Source organism: Heteronotia binoei, chromosome 11, assembly GCF_032191835.1.
Source record: "Heteronotia binoei isolate CCM8104 ecotype False Entrance Well chromosome 11, APGP_CSIRO_Hbin_v1, whole genome shotgun sequence".
Lineage (NCBI taxonomy): Eukaryota > Metazoa > Chordata > Lepidosauria > Squamata > Gekkonidae > Heteronotia > Heteronotia binoei.
In genome coordinates this window covers 43,697,209-43,720,023 of record NC_083233.1, presented here as the reverse complement: position 1 = coordinate 43,720,023, position 22,815 = coordinate 43,697,209, and the positions used below count along the sequence as shown (strand labels likewise).

The following is a 22,815-nucleotide window of genomic DNA, read 5'->3' as shown; positions in this document are numbered from 1 at the left end:
TGCAATAACTTTGATTGCAACTAAACACATTTTTCTGTGGAAAATAAGAGGAGAATCTCTTCCCTGAGGAGATCACTATTAACAATACACCTATTTTTACATTGTAATGCTAATTAGAATTCAAAAGACAACGTGTGAAGACTGCAGACACTGAATAGTAAGAATCTATTTAATAAACAGTATTAGCTTAATTTGTACTTGTTATTTTCATGACAGAGGCTTGAAGGATTAGCAAGCTCACTCCTGCTTTTCATGTAACTTCTGACACTTGTAACACATAGAGGCACATCTTCTCCATACAAAGATCCAGGGTGGTGTTTTTTTGTTTTTATTTTCATTTAGTGTGTGTGCATGTGTGTGTGCACCTGGAAGTCATGGCAATCTCTGGTGATTAACCCCTACTGGGGGCCTGGAGGATAGACACTGGTTCCCAAGAAACTTTAGCAGAAGACCTTCCAAATATTCACATCACTACATTTCAAACTATCACAGGGTCACATTGGTTCATCTTCCCCAAATAAATTAGGAGAATTAGGGAGGTTGGAGGAATCCCCCCATTGGTTATCTAGCAAAGACTGAGACTGTAAATCATGTTCAGTTGTTAAATCTTGCCTGGAGGATATTCAGGGAGGTGGCTAAATAAAGCCTGCCCTTGCCTCTGCTATTTCAAGGAGGTCTCCCATGCAAGTACTTGCTAGAGTCAATCCTGCTTAGCTTCTGAGATCTGACGAGATCAGGCTTGCCAGGGCTATCCAGGTCAGGGCTGGATTTGGGTGGTGGTGGTGGTATTGATGGCCTGGGCATGGTTACAAAATTACCAAGCAAAGTTTTGAACTCATTTTATGAAATAGCAAAACTGACCTCCCATGAAATGCAGGAAGAACAGCCAGATACTATATGTTACACGCCTATTTCTTTACATGATTTCAAATTCTTTGTTATACAGCTTTATGAAAGCATAAGGGCCCTTTTTCAGTTTGAATATGCCAACCTATAGAAGGATCTCAGTGGCCTAAATGTGGCCCCTGACTGATTTCTCTAACTTCCTTGTACTATTCACCTTTTATACCAGAGGAAACATTTCAGATCAGTGCATTTCTGCACATTAAACTATGATCTATAAAGGAAACTTAGTGTAGAATGGAAAATGTTGTCATCTAACAGAGGAAGATAATGGTAATTTTCTAAGAGTGTAAGTCCTCAGATGGTTTGCTCACTAACTGAACACATTTGGGATCCAATTATTTATGACAGTGAAAGCCTAACACATAACAAGTGGAAAGGGACCAATTAAAAAAAGAAGAGAAGAATACATTTTACTTGCTTAACTTGGAAGCTGCATAAACATCAAAATATACTAAGCAGGATGAAACACATACAAGTGCAGAATGTATAACAAGGGACACAAGAAAACTGTAGTGGGAAGGATGAGGCATAGCATAACAAATCTCAAAGCACCTGAAATGGAAGAGCCAAAGAACAATCCATTCAGGAGAAAATGCCAATGGAGGAAATAGCAAGGGGAGGGGAGTGAGTGTACAGAGCTCAGTATTCTAGAAAATAAAGACTATGGAACTGCAGATTCATACCACAAGGATGAAAACAAAACAATCCAGACAGAAAAAAATTACAATTTCTAAAATGTGGCAGCTTCAAAACAAGACAAAGCAACGCAATGAATGATTAAACATTATTAGTGTTCAAAAGGCAGAATCTCTGAGCCTTAACTGGGAAACTAGTTGTGCTGTACCTTCTCTTCCTCAATCTTTTGTTTTCTTTTTTCTTCTACTGCTGTTCTTCTTTGTTGTTCTTTCAGCTTCTGCTCTTTCAGTTTTCTCTGTTTCTCTTCCATTTGCTTTTCATATTGGAGTTTTGCTTTCTTCTCTTTTTCAAGTAATTGTGTTTCTTTGGCAGCTGAGTATTTCAACATAACAGAAGTAATAAGTATTCCTAAATTATGGTTTGTCACACAAGTGAGAAGTTTATTACGTTGACTCCTGCACATATCAAGAGCCCTCAACAGATAGTCAGTGAGCTTAGACTGGAGTAACTCTGCATAGGACTGCACTGTTAGAAGACCTTAAGACCACATAGCTTCAATAACGGACTACAATGCTTCCACTGTGATTACCTCTCCTGCCCATTTCTCAGCCCTTGCTTGAGCCTCCCCCCGCCCCCCCCCCCAAAAAAAGAACTCAAAAGAGGGAGGAAAACCAAGTATTTCAGGCTATGCCAATGTACCCTCCTGTGTATGATCCTTTAAGCAGGGCTCTAATCTAACTTGGAAGTCAAGTTGCAGGGAGATGGAAGAAGCACACCAGATATGCTTGAAGCAGCTTTCTGAGACTTTCCCTTGCAACTTCCACAATAGGTTTTCCCTGCAAAAGAAAATTTCACTCACTGCTTTGCTGAGGAGCAAGGTCTCAAGAGTGTCACACACACTTTTAATTATGTATTTAAAACATTTGTAGGCTGTTTTCCTGGAACACTTTCTGAGGTTGACGAATATGTAACAAATAAGCCAGTGGGGCTCAAGTGATGATGAAGCAGCTCCCATATGAAGCTCTCTGGCATTTTAACGCAGAATTTTATCATCCAGCTGCTAACAGAGAAGTAATGCAGACATCTATTTGCCTCTCCAATGTGCCTACGGTGTGAGCAATCAAGCCTTGCAAACCAGGTGTCAAGACCTGGCCCAGCCCTGACTGCACAAGTAGCCCAGGTTCCTCATGTCTGTTTACTTCACGTTCAGCTTTATACTATACTAGTGTCACCTTCCATACTGCTTGCTATGTAATCAGACAAAGCAGTGAGAGAAAGAACACAAACCTAAAATCCAAAAGCTCGCAAAGGGTTTAACATTTTTCCTACTTAAGAGTAACCACATGCTTTTTTTACCTGTACTGCTCACAAGTAATTGCTCATGTGCTGCTAATTTCACAATGGCATTGTTGAGAATATGTTGGTGTACTGTTTAACCAAGTTTCATTTAGATAGCGACAGAAGAATTTAATTAATACAGCTTGCAAAATATGTTGCTGGGCTCTGAAAGTCTGCACATGCCAGCCCCAGGCAGAATGCTGCATGAGGGAACTGAAACCTTACAGCTGTTCAAAGATCCTCCTACATTGTTTTGCTGACTAAGGTGAACACAGATGACCTGTGAGCACAACGTATCTGTGAAAATGGCCAATGCGCACAGAGAAGAACAGGAGAAACCACACACCCTTTCACAAATGAGCATGCTAAGCACCTTCCCCTCCTGTATCTGGAGGAATACAAGTAAGACAGGGCAGGATTAGCAGGCTTGTTCCCACCCACCTCTTTATGTATGCTGACCTTGTACACAGATATGTCATAGGTACAACAAATGCCCTAAAGCACTGGTATTCTACAACTAGAGAGCCATATTTACAATTATCAACCAAAAGAGTCACATGACTACTGTGTACTTTGTACATCACCCGAACACATATTAAAAACATATTAACTATGTAACTATAACTTTTTAAATTACTAGTGTACCTCTGAACATAGAAGGCTATCTCCCCCTGTCCCTGTTGAATTTGTACACCTTTTGTGGGAACAGAGGAGAGCAAGCTAGCCATGGAGAAAGGGAAGCAAACCCACCACCATCCCATGGTTGCCAGCTTGCTCTCCTCTAAGAGCTGCTAGGATAAGAGTGCACAGTGCAAAGATGTGGTGGTAAGGGAAGCCAGGCCCTTGACCTCTAATCCTTGGTGCTAGGACCATATTCCAAGGGGGATCTTGGCTTATTTCTTCTCCAGGTCCTCAGGTAGCAGTGGCTGTTCCAAGTTGAAAACCACCTGCTAATCACAGACCTCACTAGACTTGCCCACTTTCCTGGAACATGGGGTGGATGTCACACCGAGAGGCAGTTGTCAGAAGAACCACAGGTGGCCTGTCATAGAGCCACATGGGCTCCTGAGCCAATGATTATCAATGTTTTAAAGTTTGATGCCAAAGTTTTTAATGTCTATCTTCATCCCTAAGCCTTTAATAGCACACTTCCTCCAAGTTTTAAAGATTTTCCTGTGCATTGGTAATCTCCAGAAACATGTCTTTTTAACTTTATAGTCTGCATTTAACTGTTGTTGCCAGACTGCTCTGGCATAAAGCATAAAACTGGCTTTGCCTTATACCACAACCATTAATATTACTTTAATATGATTAAATATAACCATACCATGCTGCTTCTCTCGTTCTTCTCTACGCTCCTTGGCTAGTCTTTGCCTCTCTTCTGATCTCAAAAGGGAGCCATCTATCACTGCAAAGGATTGAAAATTCAATCTTTTACAAATCTGAGGTTTTCAGAGAAACCAAATCAATTCTCACAAATTCTTTCCAAAAACTATGGTCCATACACACTTGAAACAATTTGTTATAACATGGGAGTGGCTAATAATAATAATAATAATAATAATAATGTTTTATTTATATCCCGCCCTCCCTGCCGAAGCAGGCTCAGGGCGGCTAACAAAACATGGTGTGTACCATGATTATAATACAACTGATATGATAAAATACAAATAATAAATACAGTTAAAACAGTTACATAAAATTTGTTAAAAACTACAATAAATTAGGGGTGCTACATTTCAGTGAGATATATATCCAGATGGCTAGATGTCACTTTCAGGGTTCAACCTTATAGGCTTGTTGAAAGAGGGCACTTTTGCAAGCCCTGTGGAACTGGTTAAAGTCCCGCAGGGCTTGCACTTCCTCCGGTAGTTGATTCCACCAGTGGGGAGCCATTAGTGAGAAGGCCTGCTCCCTTGTTACTTTCAGTTTGGCCTCTTTTGGTCTAGGGATTTTTAGGAGACTTTGGGAGCTGGATCTCAGTGCTCTCTGGGGAACATATGGAGAGAGGCGGTCCCTAAGGTAGGCAGGTCCTCGGCCATATAGGGCTTTAAAGGTAATAACCAGCACCTTGTAGTGAACTCGGAATACGATTGGAAGCCAGTGCAGCTCCCTCAGTCCAGGCTGCACGTGTTCCCACCGAGGTAGTCCCACTAGCAGCCTGGCCGCTGCATTCTACACTAGCTGCAGTTTCCGAGTTCGGCACAGGGGCAGCCCCATGTAGAGGGCATTACAGTAGTCTAATCTCGAGGTGACCGTTGCATGGATCACTGTTGCTAGGTCGCTATGTTCCAGGAAGGGGGCCAGCTGCCTCGCCATTCTAAGATGGAAGAAGGCGGATTTAGCAGTGGTTGCTATCTGTGCCTCCATTGTCAAGGAGGGCTCCAGTAGCACTGGTATCAGTGACGCACCGTCAAAGACTGGTAGGGAGATCTCCCCTCTCAGCTTGCCGCAACCCACGCAAAAGACCTCTGTCTTCGCTGGGTTCAGCCTCAGCCCACTCAGCTTAATCCAGCCCGCCACGGCTTGCAACGCCCGGTCCAAATTTATAGGGGTGTCGGCGGTCTGGCCGCCCATAAATAGATAGAGCTGAGTGTCATCAGCGTACTGATGGCAACCCAGCCCATGTCTCCGGGCGATCTGGGCAAGGGGGCGCATAAAGATATTAAACAGCATCGGGGAGAGAACTGCCCCTTGAGGCACCCCACAATTAAGTAGGTGTCTCTGGGACATCTCTCCTCCAACCGCCACCCTTTGTCCCCGGCCTTCAAGGAAGGAGGAAAGCCACTGTAAGGCTAGCCCCCAAATTCCTGCATCGGCGAGGCGGTGGGTCAGCAGCCAGTGATCGACCGTATCGAACGCAGCCGATAGGTCTAACAACAGCAGTACTGCCGAGTCGCCTCGATCCAGATGTCGCCGGAGGTCATCCATGAGGGCGACCAACACTGTCTCCACCCCGTGGCCCGGGCGGAAGCCGGACTGGTATGGATCCAAGGTGGAAGCGTCATCCAAGAAGCCCTGTAACTGCAACACCACAGCCCTGTCAATAATTTTGCCCTAAAAGGGCAAATTTGAGACCAGCCGATAATGAGCCAATTCGGCCGGATCTGATGTAACCTTTTTCAGGAGGGGGCGGACCACTGCCTCTTTCAGGGGCGTTGGAAAGAAGCCCTCCGAAAGAGATCTATTTATGATGTCCCGTATAGGACATCTTAGCTCCTCCCGGCAGGCCTTAATTAACCAGGAGGGGCATGGGTCCAGATCACACGTAGTTGGGCATGCAGTGACAAGGATTCTGTCAACTTCCTCCAAGCTGAGTGGGTCGAAGCAGTCCTGGATCAAATTAGAAGACACGCACGGAGCCTCGAGTTCACTCACTGTATCCAATATGGCAGGGCAGTCATGGCGGAGTGATTGGACCTTGTCTGCAAAAAATTTCGCAAAAGCCTCACAGCCTATTTCCAATTCCTTAACATTTGGCTTGCCTTGAGGCAATGTAGTAAAATTCCGAATTATCCTAAATAATTGTGCCGGGCGCGAATTTGCAGACGCAATCTTGGTCGCAAAGTATGTTTTCTTTGCGGCCTTGATTGCCATCTCATAGCACCTCATAAACTCCCCATAAGATGTTCTAGTCACTTCGTCACGGGTGTGTCGCCACTGCCTCTCTAGCCATCTGAGACCTTGTTTCAGCTGGCGCAGCTCCGGGGTATACCACGGAGCCAGCCTACTCCGAGGCCGTAGAGGGCGTCAAGGTGCGATCTCGTCAATGGCCCTAGATAGCCGGCTATTCCAGGTCTCAACCAGGCCATTGAGCGAATGGCCAGAGGGCCAGGGATCCCGCAGGGCCGTTTGGAACCGTTCTGGGTCCATCTGGCTCCGCGGGCGAGCCATAATAGGCTCATCACCAAAACAGGTTTGGGGTGGCATATCCACACGAGCCCTAAGGACGAGGTGGTCCGATCATGGCACCACTTCGGTGGTTATATCGTCCACCATAACCCCGGCCGCAAAGATCAGGTCTAACATGTGTCCGACCTGGTGAGTGGGGGCTGTAACAAATTGAGAGAGTCCTAGTGTCACCATGGGTTACACCAGATCCGTCGCCTGACTAAAGGCCGGGTCATCAGCATGGACATTGAAGTCACCCAGGATCACCAGCCTTGGGTGCTCCAGTGCCCAGCCTGTCGCCGCCTCGAGAAGGGACAGTAAGGTGCTGGCTGGTGTGTTAGGCGTATGGTATACCAGCCAGATCGCCAATCCCTCTCCAGCCTCCAACGCCAGGCCGGCACATTCAATGCCCTCGATCTTTGGAGCCAGGAGCACCCTAAAGGAGTAAGCCTCATGTATAAATAACGCCACTCCCCCCCCCCGCCCGCTAGTCCGCGATTGGTGAAAGACCGAGTAACCTGGTGGAGCTGTTTGTGAGAGGGCTACTGTATCTCCCACTCGAACCCAGGTTTCGGTCACGCATGCCAGGTCCATGTCCTGTTCGATTAAAAGCTCTCGAAGGACTGAGGTCTTATTATTAATGGACCTGGCATTGCATAACACCAATGACAGAGGCGGGTTGTTCATCCTGGCCCTACTCCCTGTCACCATTGGGATGGGACACAGATTGGAGAGTGAGCGAGCGCTGATTTGTCTCGGTCTCCCTCCCTTATATCGTCTGCTCCCACCGCCATACCTCCCCCTCCCCAGGAGCACTGGAATCCCTGGACCAGCCATTCCCCACTGGTAGTTGCCGCTGTCTTAGCCAACACTGATGCACAATAGTCACTAACACTCTCCAGTCCACTCCGCCCTACTAGATCCCAATATTCAAATTAACCCAACAAAACCCACCCCTCAATTTCCCTTGTATATAATTGGTGAAATAAATAATTTAAATCTGATGGCTAAAATTAATTATAAATCCCACCCCATTAATTATCCTCAATTTAATCTGCCAATAAAATTTACAAATTCAAACCCAATATATACAATAAATACATAATAAATTAATCAAATGAGTTAATTATGAATCAATTTAAAACCAGTAGTTCATGAGTGAGGAGATAGAAAGTTACTAAAGTGCAATTTAAGTTCTTCCTGATTGAGGTAGTATACAGTGTGGTATGAGGTAGTATGTTGAGTGTAGTAAAGTGCGGGTGGAGTGCAGAGCCAGCGTTGATGTAGGGGGCAGTGCCGTGCCAGGTGTAACACCGAAAGCAACGATCGTCCTACCGGGTGCAGAGTCCAGTGGCCAAGGCCCAATATCTTCCACGCAGCCTGGTGAGCCCGGGGAGGGCAGAGACCCCCCTCATGTTCCCCTGCCACGCAACGAAGCTCCACTGCTCTCCCTGTGGGATGACCAGTCCACTCAGAGCCCTCGCCTCGTCGATGCACCTGGCTACATTGGAACTGTCGGCGTAAGCTCTCTTTGTTAGCGCTCGCCGCTCTTCTCACGCTCAGCCGCCTCACTCCACTCCACCCCACTCACTCCAATCAGCGACGTCATTCGGCCGGTCACCTCTCAGTCCACACCGCCTCAACCACCTCCGTGTCAGCGGCAGGCCCCACCCGGCGGCTTGTCCACAGCAGCACTCCACCGGCCCTCCAGTGCCTCACCTCCCTCTCCAGGACAAGAACTCGGCCAGTCAGGTTTTCTTGTCAATTTCTGTCAATTTGGGAGCGGCTGGTAGCAGGTAAGGGTCCCTGGTTTCGGGGGTTTTTTAGGAGCTCTAGCACCTGAGCTCCTGCCTTGCCACCATCTTTAAATGGTTATTTCCTCATGTATGCAATCTATGAAACACAAGCTGATTTTCTTCTGAAATTCCCTCATATGCTCCAGTAACCAATATACATTTGCAATACAATCTCTAGAAAAAGGAAAGATCCCCTGTGCAAGCACCAGTCATTTCCGACTCTGGGGTGATGTTGCTTTAACAACGTTTTGATGGCAGACTTTTTAAGGGGTGGTTTGCCATTGCCTTCCCCAGTCATCTACACTTTCCCCCCAGCAAGCTGGGTACTCATTTTACTGACCTCGGGAGGATGGACGGCTGAGTCGACCTCGAGCCAGCTACCTGAAAACCCAGCTTCCACCAGGGATTGAACTCAGGTACTTCAGCTTTAACAATCTCTAGAGCCTCTTCCTTTTCTGAATCCATCTTGAACCTCTGGGATTTCTCGTTTCATATATAACTGCAACGGTCTGATAGTTGCTGTAGCCTTTGACATCTCCCTTTTTTGGAATTAGAAGGTACATTGTTTTCAGTCTGTGGGCCTCTGGTCTGTTTTCTGTATCTGTTGTTAAGATTTTGATGGACTCTGTTTCTGTGGCTTGAAATAGCTCCACTGAGATCCAATCTACTCCTGGTGATTTGTTTCTCCCAACTGCTCTCAGGGCAGCTTTCACTTCACTTTTTAATACTGTATGTTCTTCTTCAAAAGATCCTTCTTTGAAGGAATCTATCATCATTTAATGTCTTCTGTATAGTTCTTCAGTGCATTGTTCCCATCTTCTCTTTATTTTGTCCTGTCAACTAACATATCTCCATGTCGATCTTTCAGCGTGCCTAACCATGCTTTAAATTTTCCTTTCATTTCCTGGATCTTTGCCATTACACCAAACTAATATTAATCAATGAACAAATTGTATCCTGTTTTGAAACCAGGAAAGAATCACCATGATTAAGGAGAAAGTGCATGGTGTAACTCTACGAGTTTGGCATTACATCTGGACTAGCCCACAGTATCTACACTGGGCTGTCCTTCATAAATAGCAGACTACCCCTTGTCTAACATCAAAATATAACAATGAGAATATAACAATCAATAATTTCTAAGGCAGATAAACTTGCTTTGTGTTCTCTCTCTATTCTAAAAGACGAGTAATGAAAGAATTCAAGTTAGAACAAATGCAAAGAACTACCAAAAAGTTCACATTAACAGTACATAGTATTATCACAAGCAGAGATTTTACCTGGTTTGGTTGCTGTTTTTATACTTATTAAGGATGGGACTGGAACAGGACTACCACCACTTTGGTTTCTTCTTTCTTCAGCTAATGCCTGGGCTGCAGCAACTGTAAGTAATATTTCAAACACAGTCACAACTAAAATAAATAAATAAATGCATACTTTACAGAAGATTTGCTAGTGACCAATCCTGGCATAATTTTTCCTGCATCTCACTGCAATTTCCAAAATTCTACTCAAATTCCATGTAACTAGAATTCTCTTCTGGAAACCTGCAAAAGCCCTGCTCCTGCAAGTGCCTTCACACCTGTTTATTTGAACTGTTTTGGGATGGCCAGGTGAGTGTGAGTTAGGACAGTATTCTGTTATATTTTAAAGGGAAAATATGGATATCCACTGTGACTCTATGCTGCCTCATCTCATCATTCCACTTCTTTTCATAACCAGAAGGGGAGCTGGTTCTGTTTCAATTGGTGAGGTTTAAACCACACTTTGCTTGATCTGAAGCACATAACAAAAATGTTTGAGAACCCTGACATTTGGCTATTCAGAACTGAACAAACTTGCTGATGCCTTCCATTGCCATGAATTTTCTGCTCATCACACTGATTCACATGTTGTCCCTACCACTACTATAGCATCCAAAAAAGCCTTAGCAGCCTCTTCAATCTCTGCTCTCACTTCTATAAAAACAGAACTAATAAGCACGTTGAGGAACAAAGTCTGCTGAAGGAAAATCAGCATGGCTTTTGCAAAGAGAAGTCTTGCCTCAACAAGTCCTTCAAGGAGATTAACAAGTATGTGGATAAGGGCAATCCAGAAGACATCATGTACTTGGACTTCCAAAAGATTTTTTTTTAAAGTACCTCACTAAAGACTCCTGAGTAAGCTTGGCAGACATGGGATAAGAGGATGAGTCCTATAATGGAGTAAAAGTTGGTTAAATCACAAGAAGCAGACAGTAGGAATAAATGGACAGTTCTCACAGTGGTATTTAATTTGTTCATAAATGATTGGGATTTGGGATGAGCAGCGTAGTAGCCAAGCTTGCAGATGATACTAAATTATACAGGATGGTGAAAACCAAGTGGGACTGTGAAGAGATACGATAGGATCTCTGGACAGCAACATGGGTAAGTATAAGTTGATGCATACTGAAATGATAAATCATTCTTAAGTAATGTGATGAAGTCTGAACTGGCTGAGACTGAAAAATGTTGGGGTTGTAGTGGAAAGCTAGATGAAAATGTCAACCCAGTGTGCAGCAGCAGTGAAAAGGGCAAGGTAGGAATTATTGGGAAAGTGAGTAGGGGAGGAACAGCTAATACCATAATGCCCTTGTACAAAGATAAGCTGCAGTCTTGTTTGAAGTACTGAGTGCAGTTTTAGATGCTGTATCACAAAGGATACTGCAAAGTCAGAGGGGGAAATACAAAAGAGGGCAACCAATGTGATTTTGGGGTTGAAGCACCTTTCCTATAAAGAAAGGCTGGTGAGTCTGGGAATTTTCTGTGCAGAAAAAGTCAGCTGCATGGAGACATGTCTGAGGTTTATAACATTATGCATGGGGAGGAGAAAATGGACAGAGAAAAAATTTCCCCCTCTCCCATAATACTTGAGGCACCCAATGAAATGAAAAACTTCTTTACTTGAGAATAAACTGTGTAACTCACTGGTGATGGGGATAGTGATGGCCACAAACAGAGATAACTTTCAAAGGGGATTAAACAGATTCATGTAGAAAAGGTCCATCAATGGCTACTAGACATGGTGACTGAATGGAGCCTCCATATACGAAAGCAGCAATTCTCTGAATACCAGTGCTGGGAAGTAGCACTAGGGGGAGGCCATGGCTTCTATGCCCTGTTTGTTTGGACTTCCAGGGCAACTGGTTGGCTGCTGTATATGCTGGACTAGATGGATCACTGGTCTGATCCAGCAGGCTCTTCTTATATCTTATGTTCAGTCACTCTCTTGTGTTTGCGGAACCTCAGAGTCACTTGTCTTAACCTTGCCTTGCTTGGGTTAAATCAATTGTATGGTTTTCATTACCCAACCTTGCAATAATCTGTTGTGGTAGGCAGGTCCAATTTTACAAATGAGGTACTGAGGCAAAGATGGTCATTTCATGTATCTGCTTCCTGGGAGTGACCATGACACCCACATGCTTTCTGAAGGTGATTATTGGGGAGGGAACTTATTTCCATACCTATCCCCTCCCCTTTTGTTTGACCATGCAGAACTAATTCATTTCCTGTTCTCACAAATTAGGCTGGAAGAACTGAAGGACTTTGCAAAGAACTGCAACTCTTGATAGCAATACACAGAGAGGCTGGATCCTAGAAACACACCACAATTTAGATTTCCTCCATACTGACACTTTCCATTTAGAGATGGCAGTTCCATACTTTTAATATAGCCTTGACCTGGAATAGCTCAGGCTTGCCCAATCTTGGGAGCTAAGCAGGGCTTGCCCCGGCTAATATTTGGATGGGAGACCTCCAAGGAATACTAGGATTGTGACGTGGAGGCAGGAATGACAAATCACCCTGAGCCGCCCCGAGTTTGTTTGGAATGGGCGGGATATAAATGGAAAGTAAATAAAAATAAAATAAAATAAATAAACCTCTGAATGTCTCTTGCCTTGAAAACCCTATAGGGTTACAGTAAGTCAGCTGGGACTTGACCCCCCCCCCAAAAAAAAAACCCTTGGTTACCAAGTAAGAGTTGGTTATATAGTCAGGTTTATGATGACCTGGCTGAAGCAAATATATTGACTTCAGGAAACCAAACTCTGGTAAACCAAAACAGAAGCAAGTCTACACAGATGAAAAACTGAAGGCACCACAAAAATCTTCAAATGACCTTTGACTGATAAGGAAAATTTTCTTCACTTCAAATGAAATTATGTATTATGATAACATGGAGCATTCTGCAAAGAAAATCAATTTGCCAGTTTTCTTTTAATTGATTTTAGTCTCCCTTCTAATTCAGGAATGGCTGATGCACTCCAGCATTTCCCTCACCATGACAACTTGAACTGTCATAGAAATAATCCCCTCTAAGGTTCCACATAAGAACAATCACCTCAAAGTGCTTAATCCTGTCTGAAGTCAATGATAAATGCTGATTACAGCACTCATTCAGCAACCTTAAACTGTCACCCAGTCTTGAATTAATTCCATGCTGCAACTCTAGACAAAAGTCCTTCCCAGTGTCTACTAGGCATACTACTGTAAAAGCTATTCTGACTAATGGATTTTTTTTTAATTATTGGGCTGTGAAATAAAGGTATGCTCCTACTTTTCTTGGAATCTGACAAAACACATAGTTTTGTTTTAATACACACAGAACATTCAAAACTGGAACACTTATTGGGCACAACGTAGCATGGATCAATCAGACAAATAATTCTTTCCAAGGTAAAACACTGAATATTACACCTGTTAAAAGTGTCACATTATAGCAATCACAAAAGCCCTTCATACTCTTTTTCAATATAGAGACCCAAACCTAATGGTTTTCAAATTACGTTTTAACTAGGAATAAGGCCCTATGGAGAAAAATACAGGCTCTAGAAAGAGGCTCTGCGTGAATACTCCCTCCCTTGCCATCTTCCCACCCACTCAAGTGAAGGCATTCATTCCCCCCCACACATACTGCAAGGGGAGCTGATCTCTGCCATCCAGAGACCAGCTGTAATTCTGAGTGATCTCCAGTTCACACATGGACATTGGCAACAGTGATTCCCCAGGAGGAACCAGCATTGTACCTGTCTGAAGTCTCAACCCTCAAATCCCACCCTCTCCAGGCCCCACACTTTAAATCTCCAGGAATTTGCTAACCTGGAGTTGGCAAACCTATTCCTTCCCTTTATATGCCCCTCTAACTTCAGCTTTCCATTGCCTTCCCTCTCCCTGCAGCCTCTACATAGGAAAAGGATAGTCTTTCTCCACAATAGGAGGGGGGGAACCAAAGCAGCTTACATCATTCCCCCCCCTTTGTTCTGAACTACAACCCTGTGCGGCAGATTAGGCTGCAAGTCTGTGACTGGTCGGAAATCACCCAGTCAACTTCCACTGCAAAAACCTGGGTTTGGCAGACCCTGCTCTGAAGTCCTATGCCCTCCTCAGACTCCACCACAGAATCTCCATGAATTTCCCACCAACCTGGAACTGGCAGCCATAGTCAGGAATGGCCCCAATGAGTTCTGTCTCAGAGATCTTTAATGATACCTTTCAGACCAACAGTCTGTATCTGATAATGTTGTTGGTCTAACACAGGACTTCAATCTCTCTCTGTATCTCGCTTAGTATCTCTCACGCATATGCGGCTCAACTAATGGTAGAGTAGGGAGAGTCAGTAACTGCCAGAACTAAGGTTGGTTGCCTTTTACTGACAGAATCAGCTTTGCTGGCTAGCAACAGCCACTTGGGCAGGAGAGAGGAACGGACTCAACCAATGGCAAGCAAGTACTCTTGATTGATAGTATGATGGGCCAAAGGTTGATGTACTGCAGTCCCACCCAATCAGATTGCTCAGTTTTGCTAAGATGAAAAGGCTTGTATTATTTTATAGATGTTCAAAAGGCAAATGATGCACATCTCTTCCTTTCCAAAGAGAGACAGAGGGGAAGACACCTGCAAGCATTTTAGGGAAATCAAATTAGCACCAGCTACTACTCTGAAAATGTATACCTAAAACCACCCTTATAAAAACAAAAAGCATGTTCAATGATTTCACTCATCACCGGTTTAACATACGGCCTCTTGAAACCGTTAAAACTTGATTCAAAGATCTATCTGTTCTTATGCAATTCGTATAATTTATATTAGCGCTACATTTTGATAATGCTAATGAAAAGGAAGTATTTACAGAATACTTAAATCATTTAAAAAATAATTACAGTTCCAAGTGGTTTATTCCTTACCGTTGTAGAGAAAGCCAAATACGTTTCATGTGAAGCTAAGTTCCATAGTCCTTGCATCCAACGTGAAACAGCAAACAGCATTTCCCAGAGGAATCAACAACATGGTTTATTTGACTGAAGAGGTAGCTCTCCAAGACAATATTCATTGTGATGCCTGCACTATATATGTGTATACACTGCCTTTGAAAATTGGTTAGTAATTCACAGGTCTTGCACAAAGACAAGGTGATATAAAGGCCAACGGGAAAAAAACCTGTCTGTGTGTTTTCCTGAGGACTTTCCCCCAATTTTTCCAATGAGAAAAATGAAAAATTTGGGGAAGTGCTGAAACACCTCCCCTTCCACGAACTATTCTCTTTCAGAATGAGTGAAATGCTTTTTAAGGTGACATTTTTCAAATGTCTAGCATCAAAAAGTCTCAGGACTTTTTCAATTTTTCCAATAGAAAAGCAGGGCATTTTTGGAAAGCACTGAAAAAAAAATCCCTATGAAATATTTTATCTGGTCTTACAAAGCATTGCACTCACTCCAGATGTGCAATATGAAAAATCTAATGACTTTCTCAAGTTTACCAATGACTTTTCCAATAGAAAAACTGGGAAATTTGGGGATCAAGGTATCTGCAACGTTTTGAAGATTTTTTTTAATTTTAAAAATGGCAACAATGAGCTATAATGTATTTAAGGATTACATTATCAAAGAGTTTTCAGCATTATGAAATTCAATTTAATATCAAAATTGTCTCTATAAGTAGCATTGGCAGAGATGTTTCTCATATGGAATATGAACAAATATCCTTGCAAGAAAAGGACAAAACAAAGATATATATACTTTTACATTTCAGAAATATACCAGAAGATACAATTGCCTATGCTATATTTTACTATCAGTAAAAGTTTAGATGTTATATCAAAGTATTGCATGAATTTCTGGTTTTTCCCCAAATGTAATTCCCCAAATTTGGGAGGGGGCGGACGGGAGGAAAAACACATTTTTGTACCTTCAGAATTTCTGAAAATTTCACACTGCTAATCAAGGTGTGAATGCATTTACAGTTTTATGACCTTTGCAGCCTTCAGCTCCTCTGCGTTAGACTACAGCCTAACTGAAGAACAAAGGAAAGCAGGCTGCAAGCAGTGTTGGAATAGTCACCTACCATTCACCTTCACGGAATTGAAGAAAAAAAGGCAGGGCAGTTAAGCTTGAAACCAGCATTTAAAGCAAACTTACATCTCAATTGTAAAGTGTTCTGAAAATGTAGGCAGAAAAGGGACACAATAATATGCCTAAATATTCTAGTAAATAGTCTAGGAATCCTTTATGGGGTATTTACTGCTTCCTGTATGCACCATTTTAAAAACAGTACATTATTATAATTGAAACTGTTCACAAAAGAAATCACAGTTCCATTATGTTAACCATGCTGCTAGCAAATAGCTGTGATCTTCTTTCTTTCTCTAGAGCAGTGGTGGCGAACCTATGGCAGGGGTGCCAGAGGCGGTATCCGGAGCCCTCTCTGTGGGTATGCGCACTCCCTCACCCCCCCCCCCCTGTACACAAGGCTCTGGAGTCATATCTCATTGAAGCTCCTCCTCTTCCCAAACTCTTCCCCCAAATCTCCAGGTATTTCCCAACCCAAACCTGGCAACCCTAACTGGGCCTCCTTCAGAGAGACAACAAACCTTTTTGAGCTCGTGGGCACCTTTGGAATTCTGACGTGGGGGGGGGGGGTGCAACTACAATGCAGTCCCCAAGCACAACACACAGAGGAAAATTCCTTGCAGGTGTTCCTGCAGTTTTAGGGAGGGGGTTAGATGGGACCCACTAGGGCAGGGGTGGCTTTTTTTTTTTTTTAGTTTTTAACTTTTTATTACATTTAACAACAATAATAACAATATATATATATATATATATATATATATATATATATATATATATATATATACACACAAAACATAAACTTAGGGATGTAGACCGTGGGATGCATTATATACTTATATCATTAGAATACAAATCCTTTGTTCTAACCTAAACCAAATCATACATTCTACAGTTAACCCCTTTTTACACTATATTGTTATTATCTTTCCCCCATAATCATTCATACAATAAGTTCCATTTCCCTTCTATTTGTCTATTTGTTAATTTCTTCTCATAATATCTCCATCAGAGTATCTACCTCAGCTCAATCTAGAACCAACCAAAAATACTTTCTTTCTTCTACACTGTGATCCAAAAGAACATTTGGCATTTCAAGTCATCTTACTTTATTTATAAATTACACAGTATCTATTTAATTCCCTGCAACAACAACAACAAACCCCCCCCCCCCCAGCAAGTTTGGAATACACTTTCATACAATAAGTTCTGTTTTCCTTCTATCTATTTGTTAATTTCTTCTCTTAGTATCTCCATCAGAGTATCTACCTCAGCTAAGTCTAGAACTAACAAAAAAGAAAACTTTCTTTCTTCTACACTGTGGTCCAAAAAAGAAGAAAAAAAAAACATTGGCATTTCAAATAATCTTACTTTGTTTGTGAATTGCATGGTATCAATTTGTTTCCCTGCAACAAAGCAACCAGCAATTTCGAAATACACTTTTTTCAGTTTTATTGGTGTAATATGCCAACGATATAACTTTAATGATTTGTCTCTCATCGTCTGGCAAACCAATTCCTTCATTTTCCTCCTAATACATCTTATATAAACCTCTCTCAGCAGGCGGTGTTCCTTGAAAAAAATAAGGCAAGCTCTATAGCCATTTTCTATATCTTTCTCCAATTTCTTTTTCTTCATACCAAGAACTGGTGTCAAGATCTCTACTATCACCTCCTTTATATGGTCATACCTATCCTCTGGAATATTCTGCATTCCTGAAATATGCACTACCTGCACCGTTTCTATTCTCACTAATCTGTCCCCTTCGTATTTTTGCACTTTTTCAATCTCCTCAGACTTTTCATTCACTACTTCCAACTTTCCTTCCACATATTTTGCAGATTGTGTCAAGCCATGAATCTCTTCCTTTACTTCTGTCAATTGCTTTTGCAGGCCATCTAATTTCTTATTTACTCCATCTAATTGTTCTGTCAGATTTGCCTGCACCTGACTCAATGCACTGATAAAATACAATTGCATAGAATTCTGCAATTCCTCTATAACTTCCTGTGAGGACATTATCTCCATCAGTTTTAAAGTTGCCAACAGTGGGACTAACCTATCTATTTTGTCTTACTTGTATGTCATACTCATTTTTCTATTATCCAAGGTCTTACTGACACCCCAATTCCAATTCATATACTACTACTGCGCCTTACTTCACTCAAAATTCATACATCACCTTCCTTTAACACTCTCACATACCAGTTGGTTTTTATATCCTTAAATTACTATACTTTACCACCAAACACCCTTCACCTGAACATTCACATTAACTCATTACATATAGAAAATCATATAGAAAATAAGCAGTAATCAAATTAACAATAGTTAATTATTCAATCCATTAATTATTTGTTAACTGTCTCTTTTGAATCCTTAATGTTTCCCAACCGCTTATCCTTCTGTCTTCCTCTTCTTCTTCTCCTTTTTCTTCCTCTTCTTAATCTCAATCTCTGCTCCTCTCTTCTGCTACCAGTTCAAAAAGCCAGTTCAGTAAACCCATTCCTGTTCTTCCATATCTCTGCCAACAGAATTCCAGCCTCTCCACCGCACCTCCGCCCTTGCGTTCCTGGAAACTCTATACTAACATCAAAAGTCTCCCATCTTCAAATTCAACTCATTTCAAAGGTCCGGTGACTTTCTTTCCACCCTGTATATTATAACCACCGCTGAGCCTTTATTTAGCTCCCTGTCTCTTTAAGAAAATCGCCATGCACAAGCATATGGGAAAAGGGAGAGGAAAAGAAGTTCATGAAGGCTCCCCTTAAATCGTCAGAAATCTCCTGCTTCTTTCCTCTTTTCCCCCCTTCTTCACCTCCTCTGTCTCAGTGCTCTTCACAAACTTTTACAATCATAGCCAGTCTACGACTCCTAACCTCTGCCGTTGCTGCCAAGGTAGTCCTCCACCACTCCTCCGCTTTCTGCCTTTGTGCATTCGCCAAACCAGGTCTCTTTCCCCCCAGCTTCAGATTCCACTCGAAAGTAGGGGCAAAACAACGCACTTAGTAAGTTCTTTCCTTCATTTATGTCTCCAGTTTAGGGTCAGATATACTCCCCCCCCCTTCTTTACCATTTATTCTGTCCTCCAAATGCCGCTTCGCCTACTCCCCTTCTCCGGTGGTCACAGCTAATTCGCCATTAAGGCGTCTAGTCTATCCCGGCTTGAAGTAATATGTTGAACGGGCTCTATGCTCAGAAAAACCGGCACAGAGCACCCAGCACTCCTCCGCATGAGTGCCCCTCCAACAGGGGTACCACCGAGTTCTTACCAGCTGAAGAACCCCCCCAAAAAGACCAGCACAGACGCTGCAGAGCCGGAGCTCCGACAAACACGTCTGCTAGCGCCGTGCCGTTACCGGAAACTCCGGGCAGGGGTGGCTTAACATAAGAGCCACAAAGAATAAATGTCAGATGTGTGAGATCCACCAGACATGAACGTCACAATGTCTGAGAGAAGGAAGGAAAATAGGTGGAGAGGGAGAGAGGTGGAAAGAAAGCAACTTCAACTTTAAATGCATTCTCCAAGCTAGGGTGACCATAATGTCTGAAGGCCAGCCAGGGACACATGGGGGGGGGGAGGTAGGGGTGTGCGCGCGCGCCGCCGGAAACAGGAAGTGACGTCACTGCCGGTGACGGCATGCCACCACAGGAAACAGGAAGTGGCATCACTTCCTGTGACATCATTTCCCCGCGTCACCTGCCGGAAATGGGAAGTGACATCACTTCCTGTGACATCATTTCCCCCAAATGCCACTGCCGGAAACAGGAAGTGACTTCACAGCACTTCCTGTGACATCCCCAAAAATCCCCCAAATATCACCGCCGGAAACAATTTTGTTCTGAAATCCTGTATATACTTCATCAGTATATGGGATAAGGCACTTTCTCAACTGTGCTGCATAATGCAGCCTATTTATTTTGTCCTGTTTGCTCTGTTGGCTCTATCAGCGCCACCTTCATCACTTTCGGGGTGTGGATCCCCCAGTGGGGTGCTCTCCCGACTCCCTCCGCCGGCTGTTTCTGATAGCCCTGCGCCCCCTCTTTCATTTGATATGTGTCCCGTGCGGGTGCCACCCTCCCGCCGGGAGATGCCGCAAAATGAGCCCCCTTGAGGCTTATGGCGGCAGGGCTCGGGGGAAGCGAGCTAGACTGCTGTTCTTTTGAGGGGTTATAGAGTGTTTCGAGCCCGTCCCTGTGGCATCGGTCCCATCATTGTGGGGCCCAGGGGGTCGGCGCAGTGGCACGCCGAAGCAGCCTGTCACTAATAACACAGGTCGAGATGCAGGACAGGAACCCGGAAGTGACCGACAGGCTGCTTCAGCGTGCCGCTGCGCCGGCCCCCTGGGCCCCACAACGATGGGACCGATGCCACAGGGACGGGCTCGAAACACTCTATAACCCCTCAAAAGAACAGCAGTCTAGCTCGCTTCCCCCGAGCCCTGCCGCCATAAGCCTCAAGGGGGCTCATTTTGCGGCATCTCCCGGGGGGAGGGTGGCACCCGCACGGGACACATATCAAATGAAAGAGGGGGCGCAGGGCTATCAGAAACAGCTGGCGGAGGGAGTCACGAGACCACCCCACTGGGGGATCCACACCCCGAAAGTGATGAAGGTGGCGCAGACAGAGCCAACAGAGCCAACAGGACAAAATAAATAGGCTGCATTATGCAGCACAGTTGAGAAAGTGCCTTATCCCATATACTGATGAAGTAAATACAGGATCTGAGAACAAAATTGCACCAGAAGACACAAACACAAAGCTCCCTTACACTGAATCAGTGCTTGGGTCCACCAAAGTCAGTATTATCTACTCCAGTCACAAACACAAAGCTCCCTTACACTGAATCAGTGCTTGGGTCCACCAAAGTCAGTATTGTCACATAAGAACATAAGAGAAGCCCTGTTGGATCAGGCCAGTGGCCCATCCAGTCCAACACTCTGCGTCACATAAGAACATAAGAGAAGCCCTGTTGCATCAGGCCAGTGGCCCCTCCAGTCCAACACTCTGTGCCACATAAAAATATAAGAGAAGCCCTGTTGCATCAGACCAATGGCCCCTCCAGTCCAACACTCTGTGCCACATAAAAATATAAGAGAAGCCCTGTTGCATCAGACCAATGGCTCATCCACTCCACCACTCTGGTCACATAAGAACATAAGAGAAGCCCTGTTAGATCAGGCCAGTGGCCCCTCCAGTCCAACACTCTGTGTCACATAAGAACATAAGAGAAGCCCTGTTGGATCAGGCCAGTGGCCCCTCCAGTCCAACACTCTGTGCCACATAAAAATATAAGAGAAGCCCTGTTGCATCAGACAAATGGCTCATCCACTCCACCACTCTGGTCACATAAGAACATAAGAGAAGCCCTGTTAGATCAGGCCAGTGGCCCCTCCAGTCCAACACTCTGTGTCACATAAGAACATAAGAGAAGCCCTGTTGGATCAGGCCAGTGGCCCCTCCAGTCCAACACTCTGTGTCACATAAAAATATAAGAGAAGCCCTGTTGCATCAGGCCAGTGGCCCCTCCAGTCCAACACTCTGTGTCACATAAGAACATAAGGAGGGGAGGGGAGGGGAGGGGAGGGGAGGGGAGGGGAGGGGAGGGAGGGAGGGAGGGAGGGAGGGAGGGAGGGAGGGAGGGAGGAAGGAAGGAAGGAAGGAAGGAAGGAAGGAAGGAAGGAAGGAAGGAAGGAAGGAAGGAAGGAAGGAAGGAGGAGGGAGGGAAGGAAGGAAGGAAGGAAGGAAGGGGGGAGGGAGGGAGGGAAGGAAGGAAGGAAGGAAGGAAGAAAGGAAGGGAGGAGGGAGGGAAGGAAGGAAGGGAAGGGAGTGAGGGAAGGAAGGGAGGGAAGGAAGAAAGGAAGGAAGGGAGGAGGGAGGGAGGGAGGGAAGGAAGGAAGGGAGGGAGGGAGGGAGGGAGGGAGGAGGGAGGGAAGAAAGGAAGGCCGCCCCCCGCCCCCCCGCTTTCGGCCCCCTTACCTGATTCCAGGGCGGCATCCAGCGGTGGCGGCGGCGGGGAGTCCTGCGGCGGCGGCCTCGCGGCGAGGGAGGGAGGGAGCTGCCGGCGCTGGCCTCTGGAGGCCTCCAGGGACCAGCGCCGGCTGCTCCGCGGCTTCCGCTGGTCCCTGGAGGCCCTCCAGGGACCAGCAGAGGCCGCGGGGAGGCCTTCGCTGGCCGGCGCTGGTCCCGGAAGGCCTTCCAGAGGCTCTGGAAGGCCTTCCGGGACCAGCGCCGGGTGCCCCGCGGCCTCCGCTGGTCCCTGGAGGCCCTCCAGAGACTCTGGAGGGCCTCCAGGGACCAGCGGAGGCCGCGGGGGAAGCCTTCGCTGGCCGGCGCTGGTCCCGGAAGGCCTTCCAGAGGCTCTGGAAGGCCTTCCGGGACCAGCGCCGGGTGCCCCGCGGCCTCCGCTGGTCCCTGGAGGCCCTCCAGAGTCTCTGGAGGGCCTCCAGGGACCAGCGGAGGCCGCGGGGAAGCCTTCGCTGGCCGGCGCTGGTCCCGGAAGGCCTTCCAGAGGCTCTGGAAGGCCTTCCGGGACCAGCGCCGGGTGCCCCGCGGCCTCCCCGCGGCCTCCGCTGGTCCCTGGAGGCCCTCCAGAGTCACTGGAGGGCCTCCAGGGACCAGCGGAGGCCGCGGGGAAGCCTTCGCTGGCCGGCGCTGGTCCCGGAAGGCCTTCCAGAGGCTCTGGAAGGCCTTCCGGGACCAGCGCCGGGTGCCCCGCGGCCTCCGCTGGTCCCTGGAGGCCCTCCAGAGTCTCTGGAGGGCCTCCAGGGACCAGCGGAGGCCGCGGGGAAGCCTTCGCTGGCCGGCGCTGGTCCCGGAAGGCCTTCCAGAGGCTCTGGAAGGCCTTCCGGGACCAGCGCCGGGTGCCCCGCGGCCTCCGCTGG

General features: G+C 45.5%; 1 protein-coding gene across 17 annotated transcripts in view; it reads right to left on the bottom strand.

Moving 5' to 3' along the window:
* The window catches only part of MAP7D3 (MAP7 domain containing 3), a 68,201-nt gene that overhangs the window by 31,835 nt on the left and 13,551 nt on the right, over window positions 1–22,815 (bottom strand). For all 17 annotated transcript variants that reach the window (XM_060250307.1, XM_060250308.1, XM_060250310.1 and 14 more), the window contains exons 2-4: window positions 9,848–9,949; window positions 4,208–4,288; window positions 1,751–1,914 (exon numbers count right to left, since the gene is read on the bottom strand). In XM_060250307.1, the coding sequence (XP_060106290.1) occupies window positions 1,751–1,914; window positions 4,208–4,288; window positions 9,848–9,949 (347 nt within the window). The remainder of the gene's footprint in view (window positions 1–1,750; window positions 1,915–4,207; window positions 4,289–9,847; window positions 9,950–22,815) is intronic.